The sequence below is a fragment of the Anser cygnoides genome, chromosome 6 (assembly GCF_040182565.1).
Source record: "Anser cygnoides isolate HZ-2024a breed goose chromosome 6, Taihu_goose_T2T_genome, whole genome shotgun sequence".
Lineage (NCBI taxonomy): Eukaryota > Metazoa > Chordata > Aves > Anseriformes > Anatidae > Anser > Anser cygnoides.
Genome location: NC_089878.1, coordinates 18,098,446 through 18,112,524, shown reverse-complemented (window position 1 = coordinate 18,112,524; position 14,079 = coordinate 18,098,446). Strand labels below are relative to the sequence as shown.

Below are 14,079 nucleotides of genomic sequence, written 5' to 3'. Positions count from 1 at the left end.
AGTTAGGTGTGCTTGTTTAAGTACCATGCAGAGTTGAGGCAGCATTACAGACAGAACAAACTTGCTTATGCTGCCACACCAGAATGTTTTCCACTTGATCATGGAAATGTGTCTAGATTCAGTAGAGGACATTGAAGACTGAATTTTCAATAGCATTTGCGGAATAGAATCCATGCTTAAGTCTGCAGTTTTTTTTTTTTTGGTGACTATTACTTTCTGATGAGACTACTGGCTAGCCCATTTTTAGTGGTAATATTGTCAAATATATGTGCATACAAGTTGCTGAAACAAGGCTGGCTGGCTGTACCTGTGTATCTTTGTGTGTTGTCTTGAAAATTATTTTTTAATACCTGTAATGGTATTAGAATGAGATGGTTTCTTGAGCTTTTTTTTTTTCTTGTTTTTTTTTTTTTTCCCTTTGAATGCTTTAACAACTAAAATTAATGGCCTTTTTAAAACCTTACTTTGTTCATTTTTACTTTTGCCTGTAAGGAAAAAGTACTGCACACTCTCACAATCCTTTGTCGTCTTCATTGCTTCTAAATGGTTCCATCACTTGAAAATGTCTGGATCTTGTCCTGACCCAAAATTTAGCTTCTGAAATCCATATTTTGACTTCAGACCTTGTTTCATCTCCATTTATTAGCCAGAGAGCAGCTCACTTTGGCTCTGGCTTTGTGACTTTAACACTATCTGTGTGATGCTGAGCTTGCACCATGGATGATTTCAGCCCTGTTAGTGCTGTATAGCACTAAGCTAAGATACCCTGTTGAGAAGCAAGGTCTGTTTTCCCAGCTGGTGAATGGTGCTAGATCTTGTGTTTCTGGTAACCTAGGTAGGCTGATTAGCATGGGGCTTGAGGGTGTTAAGCCTCTGTGTACACTGCACAGTCTAAGTCCCCAGCTATGACAACATATCTAGGAATGTTTCATACTTCAGCTAAAACACGTTCTCATGTTCTTGGTAGGTTTACAGTGGTGTGAGTGCTGCAGCAGATGATTTTGAGGGCATTTACACTCAAGCTGTGGCTTCAAATAGTGATTTTATTTATTTATTTTTTAAGTACCTTAAAATTATTAAATACAAGCAGCTTTGTTTAAATTGCCCTGTCAAATTCTATTACTATAAAATTTTCTTCAGAATTGTTTTATATCCCTACTAGCTTGTCTGTGGTGGCCGTTAGAAATGTGTTAACAACAAGAAAGATAAATGTCAGGTGAGTGCAGGCCCCCCTCCCCTCCCCCAGCCCCAGGGGTGGAACTGCCCTGCCTGGTAAGAGTGTAGAGTAGCAAGGATCAGGGAGGAGAGGTGGTGGATTTAGTAACAGCTTGCTGCTTTGGTCCCAATGCAGGGTGTGTCTCATCTAAGTTTAAAACTGCCCTACATAGGTACTTGCTGAAATAATTAAGTTTTTTTGTTATTTGTTGTCTGTTACACGATACATAAAAAAATGTATCATTTGGATAGCTAGTGGTTGATAGTATATAGGCTTATAGGAAAGAAAAAAGAATCAGTCTGTTTCTCTAGTGCATCTTTTTAGGATAAGCTTTTAAACATACTACCTGTGTTTACTGCTTTTGGCAAACTTGGGATCTTTCATTTTAGCAGTAGTATGCTGGGAGTCATAATACGTGGTGTTGCCAAATAACTCTCCTGCACCACTTACGAGACTTCTACAGGCTCTGAAGCAGTGTTGCATTGCTCTGAGTTTTTGCTCTCAAGCTCTTTCTACTGATCAGAGTGAATTCTAGAAACAGAATTGCTCTTTTGAACTTGATACTCTTTTCCCATAACCAAAACTGTGACCTGCCTGTATGGGATTTGTGATTTTCTCCCCCTGCCCCAGAATGTAAAAGCTTTGCTCCCCATAGGTGTGTCAGCTGACTTGAAGGGTGAAGAGCTGATGGGCTATGGGCCCTTAATGACCTGCAGCAGGTGAGAACTTTTAGGTCCAAGCAATTAGTCAATGGTCAACTAGTCTGCACTAGCTGCAGCTGCCAAAAAGAGGAGCCAATAGCTGGGTTTCCTGGAGGCAGTTTTTAAACTGGTTCCAGCAGAGACCAGCTGTTAAGAAAAGAGATTACTAATGTTTCCATATAGGGCGTAGTGGAAGGCCTGGAAATTCACTCAACAGAGACATAAAAACAGCATAATGCTTAGGCATGTGCTAGAATTTATCCTTAGTCAGTGAAGAACCTATGAAAAATTTTTTACTTTTTGTTGTTAGTCCTCTATAGTCTGATGGCCAGGATGTTTCTGGTAGATGGCTAAATTTTCAACAGTTACCCAGCTTACAGTGGGGAATCACAGCTCTACCCAGACTTTTCTTTCAGCAACTCTCTTTCTGTAGTGTAGTACATGAACTATAAAAGCAAAGCACAATAAATAAATAACAAGGAATCACACTTTTTAAGGTGCAGATAGCATGCTTTATTTCAAATTAACAATTCTATCTCAAGGAGGCTCAACAGCTAACAAGATTTATTACTACATTAGGAGAACTAAAGCAAATTGAAGTGCAGGGTGGTATTTGATGTTGTAACAACAGTTTGTTTTCAAACTGTGGTTCACTGCTTAGTTGCCTGGAAGTGACTACTAGGTATCTAATACTACCACACAAACTCAATCACTGCACCCTACGAACCTCCGAGAGTTGGTACTGCTGCTGCACTTGAGTACCTCAATAGCTTTGTTGATTAAGGGGATGGCCAGGTGATGTTACTTTTTAAAGCTATTCAGGCAGTCAGTGTGTCAGAAACAGTACCCAAACAGTGGGTGAACAAAGTGTTGGCCGCTTGCACTTTGTCCAAAAATTGTCAGTCAGGCATGGAAAGTATGACATAATCAGATAAAACGTAAAACATTAAAGCAATGCTTACAGGAGGGTAATTGCAAACATCACTAATGCCTTACATTTCTGATTCAACATAAATATTTGTGCACGTAAGAAATACAATGCACAGTATCATCTCTTAGGTGTAGGTAATCTTCAACAGGGAGCCTCTCTACCTGTTGAGGCATTCTTAGACATCAACAATGAGTTGAGGCACAAAAATTAGTTAAATGTTGAGCAGGGTAGTCGTTTGCTAGGAAACTTTCTCCTACCAACTGTTAATTCCAAAAGTTACATTTCAAAATGTCATAAAATAAATGGTACAAAACTTCATAACCGTTAACTTCGGCTATATACAGTATGTACATGTCAGTGAAAAAAGTGTTTAAAATTCTTAGGTCAATAATGACTATAAGTCATAATGTATATCTTTGGACTTTGTCTCATTCAGGTAGGTACAAAAATATTTTTTTTTATTATTATTTACAGATCAGATATTTCAGTCCATATATTAATCACTTGTAAAAAGACAAGTGTAAATAATACAGATCAAGCTCTCTAAATTGATCGAATATTAATATTCACAGTGGCAGAATCAGTACCAAATTCATTTCCTAAATTCAGGGTATAAAGTCCACCGTCGTTCTTCTGGACATCCATGATGATCAAGGTGGTTAGATCTTCGCTGGTTTCAATGTGGAATCTGCCTTGCTGGTCCTGACTGGTAATTTTTCTTCCTCTGCAGTACCATGTTATTTCAGGAGCAGGTTCACCCGAAAAGGCACAAGATACTGTGAGAACTTTTCCTTCATCAATACTGATATCAGATGGGAGAGCTTCAATTTTGGGTGGTATTCCTTTACAAAACAGGAGAAGAAATATCAAGTTAGTCTGTTTCCACTAAGCCCTTTTGACATGCAGCAGGTTTACTCTAGGGACTACTTCAGGAGATTCAAAGCACTAACTCTACCAATAATTGTATTGCTCACCTCTCAGACCTGATTTAAGCATCTTACTAGTTGAACTTTCCAGTTGAGCCACACTAGATTTCCCCATAATACTGCTGGAGCTCATCTCTACAAAGGATTCTTTCATGGAGGACATGCTTTTGGCAGACATGCTCGCAAATTTCATTTCAGTCATGCTGCTACTGCTGAAACTGCTGAATGAAGCCTCTTGTTTAGAAGAAGCCATTTGAAAGGACTGAGAAGAAAAACTTTCGTGCATGCTTGCGTCGCCACTTGTCTTCAATACTACCTCTTTTGGAGGTTCTTCAATTAGAGCTGGGAGCATCGCAAACATAGAAGAAAAACCAATAACATTGCATTAACTAAAGAAGTCATGCAGTCTATATGGTTAATTTCACAGAAATGAAGAGCGCATTGTTTGCTTTCAATGGAAAACTGCAGTGGAGAATAAAATTTCATTTGATTCAAGATGTCCAAGTTACAAACACTAATTTGTAAATGAAACAAGTAGGAAGCAGAACTGTTACTAGTATGTATGAGCTTGAAGGAAAAACATACTTAAGAAGAAATAGGTCATCACACAGCATTTCCTATTAAAGCTATTATTAGAATTTGACATTGAGAAATTGTGTGTTCAGTTCATATTTGTAGAAGTTGTGAAACATTTTCAAGTTCTTACAGGTATGGTATTGTGAGTTCTATACTTCACTGCACTGTTCTGTAACTATCAAAGAAAGCAGAAGAGATCGGTCACTGCAGCTTTCCTTTAAGCACAAACACATTCATCCAAGCAAACTATAGTAACCTGTTGGTGCTAGGAACGGAGATGTCCTTGTACAGCCAGTAAAATCCTAAACCTGGTTTAGTTATGGATAAGTTACCCTAACAGTTTTTAAATGCAGAATTACTTTATCAAAACAGATTCTGGTTAGCAATTGAGAAAAGAGTACTTGCCAGACCAAGGTCTTAGGGTCATCCTAGAAGGAATGTTCACAGCTTTCTGTTAACACTCATCTATGGATGTAACGGAGCATCTGTGTGCTCCTCTGTGGGAAGATTTCTAATGCTGTTTTAGTTTTGCAGATATATAAATATATAAAATAAATAGAAACTTGTTAAACTACCTGTATCAACTTTACCGGAGTTTTATTTATCAAAAATCGTTTTAGTAGATGCACCACAGCAAAAAGTCCTGATTAGTCTGAACACAAGACCCAGAGAACAAACTTACGGAGTACAGTCAAAGATGCTGTAGCAGAGCACTGCCCATGGTAATTTTTAGCTTTGACTGTGTATTTTCCAGTGTCACTTACTGCAGCATTTTGAATCTGAAGAGAATATATATTTTTAGAGCGAGTTACTCTGATGTGTGATGAAACAGCAATCTGAGGAGGGAAAAAAATGTTTCATTAAGATCAGATTTATGAAGAAATCTAAATTTTCAAGTAAATACCTGAAGCAAATACTTACAGGTTGATTATTCTTAAACCACTCAATTTCAGGAGAAGGATCCCCAGAAACTTCACAGGTGAACAATACATCTTGTCCTTCATTGACATTTTGAGACTTAGGTTGCATGATAAATGCTGGTTCATTTGAGCGCTCTTTAGAAAAGGTAAGAACATACTGGCATTTAATAATGCCCTCGTCAGTTTTACCTTCACAGGTGAGTATACCTTCATCTTTATTGCTAGCCTTCTTGATAGTTAGTGTGTGATCACTTCCAGAAACACCGTATCTGTAATCATCTGAATTTCTTAGCTCCATTCCATTCAGCACCCATTTTACTTCAGAGGCACCAGGAATGCTGGCTTTCAAAGTCACTTTTTGTCCTTCAGACACTGTCATTTGAGTTGAAGAAGCTCTAACTTCTGCTTTCAATTGTTTGACATCTTCAGTAACAATTGACTTTTTAATGACTTCTTGAACTGCTGCTTTTCCTTCAGTTGCCACTGATGATTTCTTCTGGGTAGAAACTGTAAGTACTTCATCTTCTTTCTGAACTGATTTACGAGTTTCAGATGATACCCCTCTTATCTGGGAATGGATATTTTTAAATACTTGTCCAGTAAACTGGAAGTTAGTTTTTGAAATGCCTCCTTCCCCAGTAATTTCACAGGTGTATTCTCCTTTATCAGATTCCATGAGGTCATGAATTTTGAGCTCATAGGTGCCATCTGCTGCGTAATGAAACTTGAAATGATGGTCTTCTTTCAGTTTTTTGCCATCCTTATACCAAGCCACTTCTCTGACACTTAAAACACTGCTTTCAACTGCACAGGATAACTTTACCTTATCTCCAAGAGTTTCTGCTTTCAGCTGCTGTTTTATCTTTGGAGGAGAAGCAGTTGGTAATTGTACTTTCTCTGTTGGTACTGTTTTGTCTGCAGGCGGTGACTTTGCTTTTGGGGGGCTACTGATGGTTTCAGGAGATTTCACTCGTTTTGGAGACTTAACTGGTTCTGGAGACTTTACACGGGGCTCAGGAGATTTGATTCTTGGAGGTGATGTAATTGTTTTTTCAGGAACTTTTGCTCTTTGAACGGTCAAAGTAAAGTGTGCTTCCTGTCTTCCTTCTGAGTTTTCCACCACAACAGTATAACTCCCTTCATCTGACATCTGGACCAAGGAAATCTCAAAAGTAGACTTGTACTGTGTGCGTGTTACTTGGAAGCGCCTTGAAGAAACAATAGGTTGACCTGCACGGAACCATGTTATTGTTGGTGCTGGTTCACCATCAACATCACAGGAAAATCTTGCAGTCTCCCCTTCAGAAACTGTGATCGATCGTGGTTTTGTAAGGATTGTTGCTGGCAGAGTGCTTTTAAATGCTTTATGTACAGTCCTTTCTTCCAATGATTTTTCTTCTGCTGCAGTGATTTTTTCTTCAGAAGAAGCATAGTGTTCATATGATAAAAGTGATTCTCTTGTTGCTGATATCTCTGATTTGACCTCTCTTACTGAAGAACTTGCTTCTGTAGCAGATGCTTTCTTGAATGAGGAGACTGCATATGCCTCTGTTTTTGTCAGGTCAGGTAAAATTGATCTTGGTACTTCTTCATCTCTCCGCTGGGAAGAGTATGTAGTGTAGTCTCCTCCAGTAACATCTAATGTTGCATAATCAGAACATTCTCCTTTGTAGTTTGTGCATACAGCCCGGTATGTTCCACTATCGTCAATATGGCAGTCAAGAATCTCCAGAGTTAATACCCCACTGGTATTAGTGAAATGTATCTTGCTGCTCTCTTGCAGCTCGATACCATTGTGGTACCACTTCACTTCAGCAGTTGGTTTTGACTGGACATTCAGAATGAACCGGGTATTATGGCCACACGGCACCCGATGTGAGCGCATTCTCAGGGTGATGCGGGGAGCATGGTCAAGTGTGAAAGGCTGTTGAGTTAGAACTTCATATTTCCTTTCCATAGTTTTCTGAGTTTTCAAAGCAGATTTCATGGACTCATATCGAGAAAATATATCAAATCTTGCCATCCTCTCAAACCGAGAGAGTGATCTTTCACTAGAAACTGGGCTAGGTGAGCGAGGTCGAGTTCTCTCTGGTGTTGGGGATCTTCTCTCACTTTCTTCAGGAGGCCGTGAGCGGGGTCTAATTAATTCAGATACAGGGCGCATCAACTCAATGTAAGTTGGAGAGAGAGATCTTCTTCTTCTTAGTAATCTAGAGGGAGGTGAAAATTCCCTGTGAACATGTTGCACCATTTCTATTTCTTCTTCTTCTTCTGATGTGATCTCAGTTATTTCTCTTTCCCTCCTTCTCCTAAGTCTACTCTTTTCCTCTTCTGCCATATATTCCAGCTCACTCTTGTACTCAGAGAGCCGTTGAGCAGTGCCAACTGGACGGAGCAATTCTTCATCCTCTCTTTCATCCATTATTCTTTGTTTTTGTTTTGGTGGTCTGTAGGCAGCCCTGTCATGCCGCTGACGAAGCTCTGCATAGCTTGCACTGGTTTCAGCTTTAATTGGAATGTGGTAGCTTGAATACCTCATCTCTCTTTTTCTTTCTTCCTCTGAACTGACCTGTGCTCCCGCAGTAGAATACCGAAGTGCAGACAATTCAAAGCGTGGGGGGCTCCTACTTGGTGGGGAAGCAGAAAAGCCTAACTCAAGCTCTTCTTCAAGGCGCAGTCTTTCCTCTTCAGTTCTCTTCATGGCTAAATAGTCATCAATAGGCAGGAGTAATTCCTCATCAGACAAGTCACCAAGTGATCGCCTCCTTGGTCTATAGTAAAATTCATAATCTGGAGATGGGGTACGCCTACGTGCTGGTCTCACAGTTTCAAGATCATCTTGTGTTAGCTTTGGTATGCGCCACTTAGGTTTATACTGATCAGAAATGCGTGGCAGTGGCATCACGTAGAACTGCTCCCACCTGGAAAGACGTATGCGTTTCTGGCGTTTCTGAACAGTTCTCTCAAGTTTTCCTGGCATTTCATACTGGTCTCTCAGCCTCTTGTACCACTTCATATCTGACAGAGGCACAAAGTGTTTTATGTTCTGATCTTCTTCAATAGTAGTGCGCACATGTTTGCGAGGCTCTGGGACCTCGTATGGCATACGAAGTCTTCTTTCTTCCTTCTTCTCTTCTTTCTTAATTTCATATTCACCTTTGACAGTCTTAGTGCTGACAGCTGGTTTGTATAAGATAGCAGCTTCTCTGAGAGCCTCTTGTGCCGTTTGTGTCAATGGAACAGGTTCAACCCCAGAAAGGATTTCTGCCATTCTTAAGGTTTTGTCAATTTGCCTCTGTACATGCTTCTCCCGCTCTTCTTCAGTCTTGTACTCACGTTTGACATATTTCAAGCGTTCAACTTTTAGATAAGCCTGACAGCTTGTAGATCCAGCACTGTTTGTAGCAGTAACTCTGTAATAACCGCTGTCTTCTGGTAAAGTATCTCTGATATGTAAAGCATAGTAATCTAAACCTTCATGAATTATATCAAAGTTAGGGCCAAAGGACAGAGGTTGACCATCTTTCTCCCATGTCAGTGTTGGTTTTGGTACACCAGATACCCTGATCTCAAAACTGACATTTTGGCCTTCTTGACATTCAGCATTTGCCAGCAGTCTTTTAAACATCGGCCTTAGTGTAGCGTCTGCTGGAGGTGGATGTGGAATCACAGTCAGCTTAGCTTTGCAGCTGTCTTCCCCATATTTATTGCGTGCCACAATACTATATTCAGCATCATCCTCTTCAGTGACTTTATTGATGACAAGTTGGTAAAGACCCTTGTCTGATTCAAAAGTATACTTCTTATCATCATCACCAGGTTTGATTTTCTGGCCTGATTTGAACCATGTTACACGAGGTTCTGGGTGGACTGTTATAGTTACACCAAACCTGACATTTTCTCCAATGTATGCGGTGCGATTATACAAAGGCAGAGTAAATTCTGGTGGACGCTCTAGTAGTCTCATTGTATCAACCCGGCGTTTCACTTTCCTAATAGTTCTACATCTGTAGTGCTCAGAAATTTCTCTCACACCTTTAACAAAAAGTTCTGCATAAGAGCTGTCTTCACCATAGTCATTTACAACCTTGCATCTGTAGGTCCCGTCATCTGATTTAGACACATCTTTGACATACATGGTTGCCACACCTTCTTCATATTTGATTTCATATTTCTCATTGCTTTCTAATTGCCTCATACCAAAGTACCAGGTGACTTGTGTGGACTGATCATAGTTTTCAATCCTACATACATATTTGGCATGCCCTCCTTCTTCTGTAACAGTATGGTTTATCTGCCCAGCAATAGGACCAATGTCTATTGGCGCAACTTTAACTTTAGCCACTGTTACACCTTTCTGAGATCTAATTGCACCTCCACAGGAAATGCGGGCTACTGACACAACTGTGTTCCACTCCTTCTTTACTAGAGTTTGGTAGTAACGCCGGTGTCTTAAGGTCTTGATGGCTTTAGTGCTGGTCTTTTCTATTTGCTGTTTTAGCCACACGTGGTTAAGTGCTTCAGCAGCTGTCATCCGAGCTTTTCTTTCCTTTACTAGTAGGCGATCAATGAAGTCCATGGCCTCAATGCTTATATCTTTGAATGCTTCATCATCAAAGCTGTATTCAGCATTTAGAATATTTTCAATAACCTGTTGGTTTGTTTCAGCAATGAAAGGATTAATGCCACTGAGAAGTATATATGTTAGAGCACCAACTGACCACATGTCAGTCGCTGTGCTGACCAAATCATGATGATGCACTTCAGGTGCATAATATTCAGGAGAAGTGAACTGAAGTCTAAAGCTGTCTCCAGGCTTCAATTGTCTGGCTTGACCAAATTCAACAATTTTAACTACTGAGCTTCTTCTTGTGAAGTAAATAATATTGTCTGGTCTGATATCAAAATGTCCAATGCTGTGGCGATGTAAAAATTCTAGTGCATCACAGACCTGCCGTATATAACTCACTATTTCTCTTTCATTCAGTTCAAATGAAGCAGTGCTGATTCTTTCAAAGATGTCAACTCCAGAAATAAATTCAAAGATCATAACCAATTCCTCCAGGCTCTCAAATGATTCATGAAGATATAGGATATTTCGGTGCCTAGCAATGTTTAGAATGGAAATTTCCTTCTTTACCAAAACTTGGTCAGCACCTTTTACTTTGACAAACTTAGCCAGGTAAGTCTTTTTTGAAACTGCCTCAACACAGCGGTGTGAAATGCCAAACTGCCCACGTCCAAGCTCTTCTGCAATCATGTACTTGTCATAGAGTTCCTTTGTAGAATAGTGAGCCGCTTTAACTGTGGTGACTTCTCTGGTCTCATCAACTTCTTCATCATAGTTCATTATTCTGGTCTTATCTTCCTTTGTTATAATTGGTTCAGTAGGTTCAGAGGGCTGGCTTTGGCCAAACTTGTTTTCTGCAATTACACGGAACTGGTAAGTGGTCTTGCCAAACAGGTTCACCACTGTGTATCGTGTATCACGAGCTTGTGCAACACGAATCCATCTCTCTGCTGTTGTAGCACGTTTCTCAATAATGTAGTTTATGATTCTGCTTCCTCCATCTGTAGCTGGTTCATTCCAGGTTAAGTTAACTGAATCCCTTGAAATGTCAGTTACCTTTAGACCTCTTGGTGGGTCAGGCACATCAGCCACATCTAATTCAACTGTTTTTTGATCAATTCCAAATCTGTTTTTGGCACAAACAATGTAAAACCCTGCATCTTTTCTGTCAACACCGTTTGGGAAAACAAGAGATGTGAATGATCGTGTAACAATGACTTGGTAATGTCCATTAGTGTCAATGAGATCTTGTCCCTTCTGCCATGTGATCACGGGGTGTGGCTTGCCACTGAACGGAATCTTGATGCTCACTACTTCTCCTCGGAGGGCATGAACAGCTCCCATGCCTTCCAGGTTCTTGGGCAAGTGAATCTTTGCAGGAACTGGAAAGGAAAGAGGAAGGAAAAAACAACACTTGAGCAAAAACACCTGAAAAGAGCACCAATAATTTAAATATTCAAAACTTAAAAAATAATTTATCTTGGGAATCAAGATCCTTCATTACCTTCAACATCTAAAGAGGCAGTGCCAGACACAGATCCTCCTTGGTTGGTAGCTCTAACTTGATATACTGTGGCATCATCATCCGTTACATTTGTTATGACCAGCTGATGATATCCACCCTTGAATTCCTGTATTTTGATCTTTTCACCATCTGGCATGATTTCCTTGCCCTGCCTGTACCACTTGACAATTGGTTTAGGATGACCAGTGACTTTGCAGACAAAGGTGGCATTAGCTTGAAATTTCACATTCAGATTTCTTAGTTCTTCTTTGAAATGTGGTGCTTGAATCGGTACATCAGATTTTGGAATGACTGGTTGTGATACCTCACTCCACTCGCTTTCACCACCTAGATTTTCACATTTTACACGGAACTCATACTCAAGACCTTCAATAAGATCTTTCACAGAATAGACAGTTTCACGAATTTCGTCTGTTGTGACGGAAATCCACTTGTTTTGTTTTTTCTCACGCTTCTCGAGATAGTAAGTTCTAATCTTTGCCCCTCCATCACTTGCAGGTGGCTTCCATGAGACAACACAAGAATCCTTTGTGACAGCACTTGCTACTGGCTGACCAGGTTGTCCTGGTTTTTCTATAAAGAATAAAATAATTCAAAGATTAAGTGAGCTTGCCTTAGTAATTATAGGGACATACACAACTGGATATTTTCGTGTTCACTTACCAAATGGAGGCTTCATAACAACAACTGATGAGACCTCCAGTGCTTCACTAATGCCATATGTATTCTGAGCAGAAACACGGAAATAATAGCCTGCATTTTCAGTTAGGTTAACAATTCTACAGGTTGTGCCTGAAATGCTTGAAGAAACAAGTTGCCATTCAGTTCCTTCCTTGGCTTCACGTTTCTCTATGATGTAGTTTGTTATCATAGCACCTCCATCATCCTCTGGTGGTTTCCAGCTAATCACCACAGAGTTCTTCAGTATAGACTCTATAATGATTGGTCCTATTGGTTTATCTGGCTTATCTGTAAAAGAAAAAAGCAGCATATTTTTAGTTCTTTTGCCAGTTAATATTTCATAAAATATTCCACAAAAATACTGAACATAAAATTACCTTGTATTTCCACATTAAGTACGGTGTCAACTGTTCCAAATGTGTTACTGAGTTGCACTTTGTACTTCCCAGCATGAGTCTTGTGTTGAACATTCTTAATAGCAAGATGAGTATAATGTTCTGTGTTCTCAATAGTAACTGTTTCTGATCCTCTCAGAGGTTTGTTGCCATGGAACCAAGTTATTGCTGGTACTGGTCGGCCAATATACACAACGTGAAGGCGGAGGGTGCCACCTGCACCCGCATAGTATTTCTCCTTCAATGGAAAGCCTGGGTGGAACTGAGGAGGAGCCTGCAATAATAGCTTGCCACTAGTTTCAATTTCTCCGACATCATTGGTAGCCATACAAGTGTAGAGACCTTCATCCTCTTGTTCGTCTGTTATTACTGTTAGCGTATGGTTGCGTCCATCAGATGACATTTTATATTTTCGGCTTTGCAGCAGCTCTTTGCCAAAGCGATACCATTTAATATCAGGAAGAGGTCTCCCAACAATCTGGCATGTCAGTTGAGCTGCTTCACCCAGTTTAGTTGTAACATCCTGCATTTCTTTTCTTATGGCAGGTGCTTCTCCAGCTAGAAGAAAGAAAATTAAAAAAATAATGAAGATGAAATGTTCCTCATTTAAAAAATAATGAAGATTAAATGTTCCTCTATTACTATGGTGCTGGAATTTAACCTTTATTTAAAATTGTGCCTCTTATATTTGAATGACTGGGCTGTGCTTTAAGACAGTCATGTTGGCAATTAACATGTAAAGCAAACAGCATATTAAGTGCAGCACCATGGTTTATGAAACACAAGATCATGGCAATATCACAGTAAATATTACTTTTTTTTTTTTTTTCTTACATGTTAGTTTAGTTTTCACGGCCATAGCAGTCCTTCGAGGTCTACTGAGTCCAGTCTGGTTTTCTGCAAAAACACGGAATTCATATTCTGTGGCCTCTAGTAAACCTCCTACTGTAAACTGTCTGTCCTTGATCCGTTCTTTATTGCATTTTTTCCAGGTGCTTTCTCCGGACTGTCGATACTCAACCCAATAGCCAAGGATTTCTTTGCCACCATCACTTTCAGGTCGTTCCCATTCTAATGTAATGCTGTCTTTAAATACAGAAGTGATCTCAATTTCTCCAGGTTGGCTTGGTTTGTCTGAAAATTGCAGAATATACAGAAGTTAAATTCCTCTTTGAATGTCACTAAATTGCTGTACACAAGCAATTAATTGTTAATGCAAACATTTTCTTACCAAAAGGATCCTTGCAAACTACTGGTTCAGAAGCAGGACTTGCTTCACTTTCACCAATATCATTTTGAGCAATGACACGGAACTGATATTCTGCATCTGGAACAAGTCCTGTGACCGTGTACATTGTAGTGGTGATCTGTGTTTTGTTATGCCGGACCCATTTTTCTGTAGATGTCTCTTTACGTTCAATGTAGTAGCCGGTTACACGAGAACCACCGTCATCTTTAGGTCTGGACCAGGACAAGTTAACAGAACTCTTTGTGACATCAAGTACTTCAGGTGGGTTGTTTGGAGGCTCTGGAGGATCTGTTAATAACGATAACAACATAAGTAATAGAAATAATAATGACAGCATTAAAAAAATTGCATAGTCTATGGCACTTTTAGAACCATACTGTAGTAAGTAA

At 39.7% G+C, this 14,079-nt stretch overlaps 1 protein-coding gene across 1 annotated transcript in view; it reads right to left on the bottom strand.

The window, feature by feature from the left end:
- Positions 1-2,406: 2,406 nt before the first annotated feature.
- The window catches only part of LOC106029845 (titin), a 244,523-nt gene continuing 232,850 nt past the window's right edge, over positions 2,407-14,079 (bottom strand). Inside the window, exons 316-324 of the mRNA XM_066999168.1 lie at positions 13,673-13,978; positions 13,276-13,575; positions 12,424-12,999; positions 12,029-12,334; positions 11,345-11,938; positions 5,272-11,222; positions 5,033-5,186; positions 3,823-4,116; positions 2,407-3,690 (exon numbers count right to left, since the gene is read on the bottom strand). Of these exons, the coding sequence (XP_066855269.1) occupies positions 3,392-3,690; positions 3,823-4,116; positions 5,033-5,186; positions 5,272-11,222; positions 11,345-11,938; positions 12,029-12,334; positions 12,424-12,999; positions 13,276-13,575; positions 13,673-13,978 (8,780 nt within the window). The 3' untranslated portion in view covers positions 2,407-3,391. The remainder of the gene's footprint in view (positions 3,691-3,822; positions 4,117-5,032; positions 5,187-5,271; positions 11,223-11,344; positions 11,939-12,028; positions 12,335-12,423; positions 13,000-13,275; positions 13,576-13,672; positions 13,979-14,079) is intronic.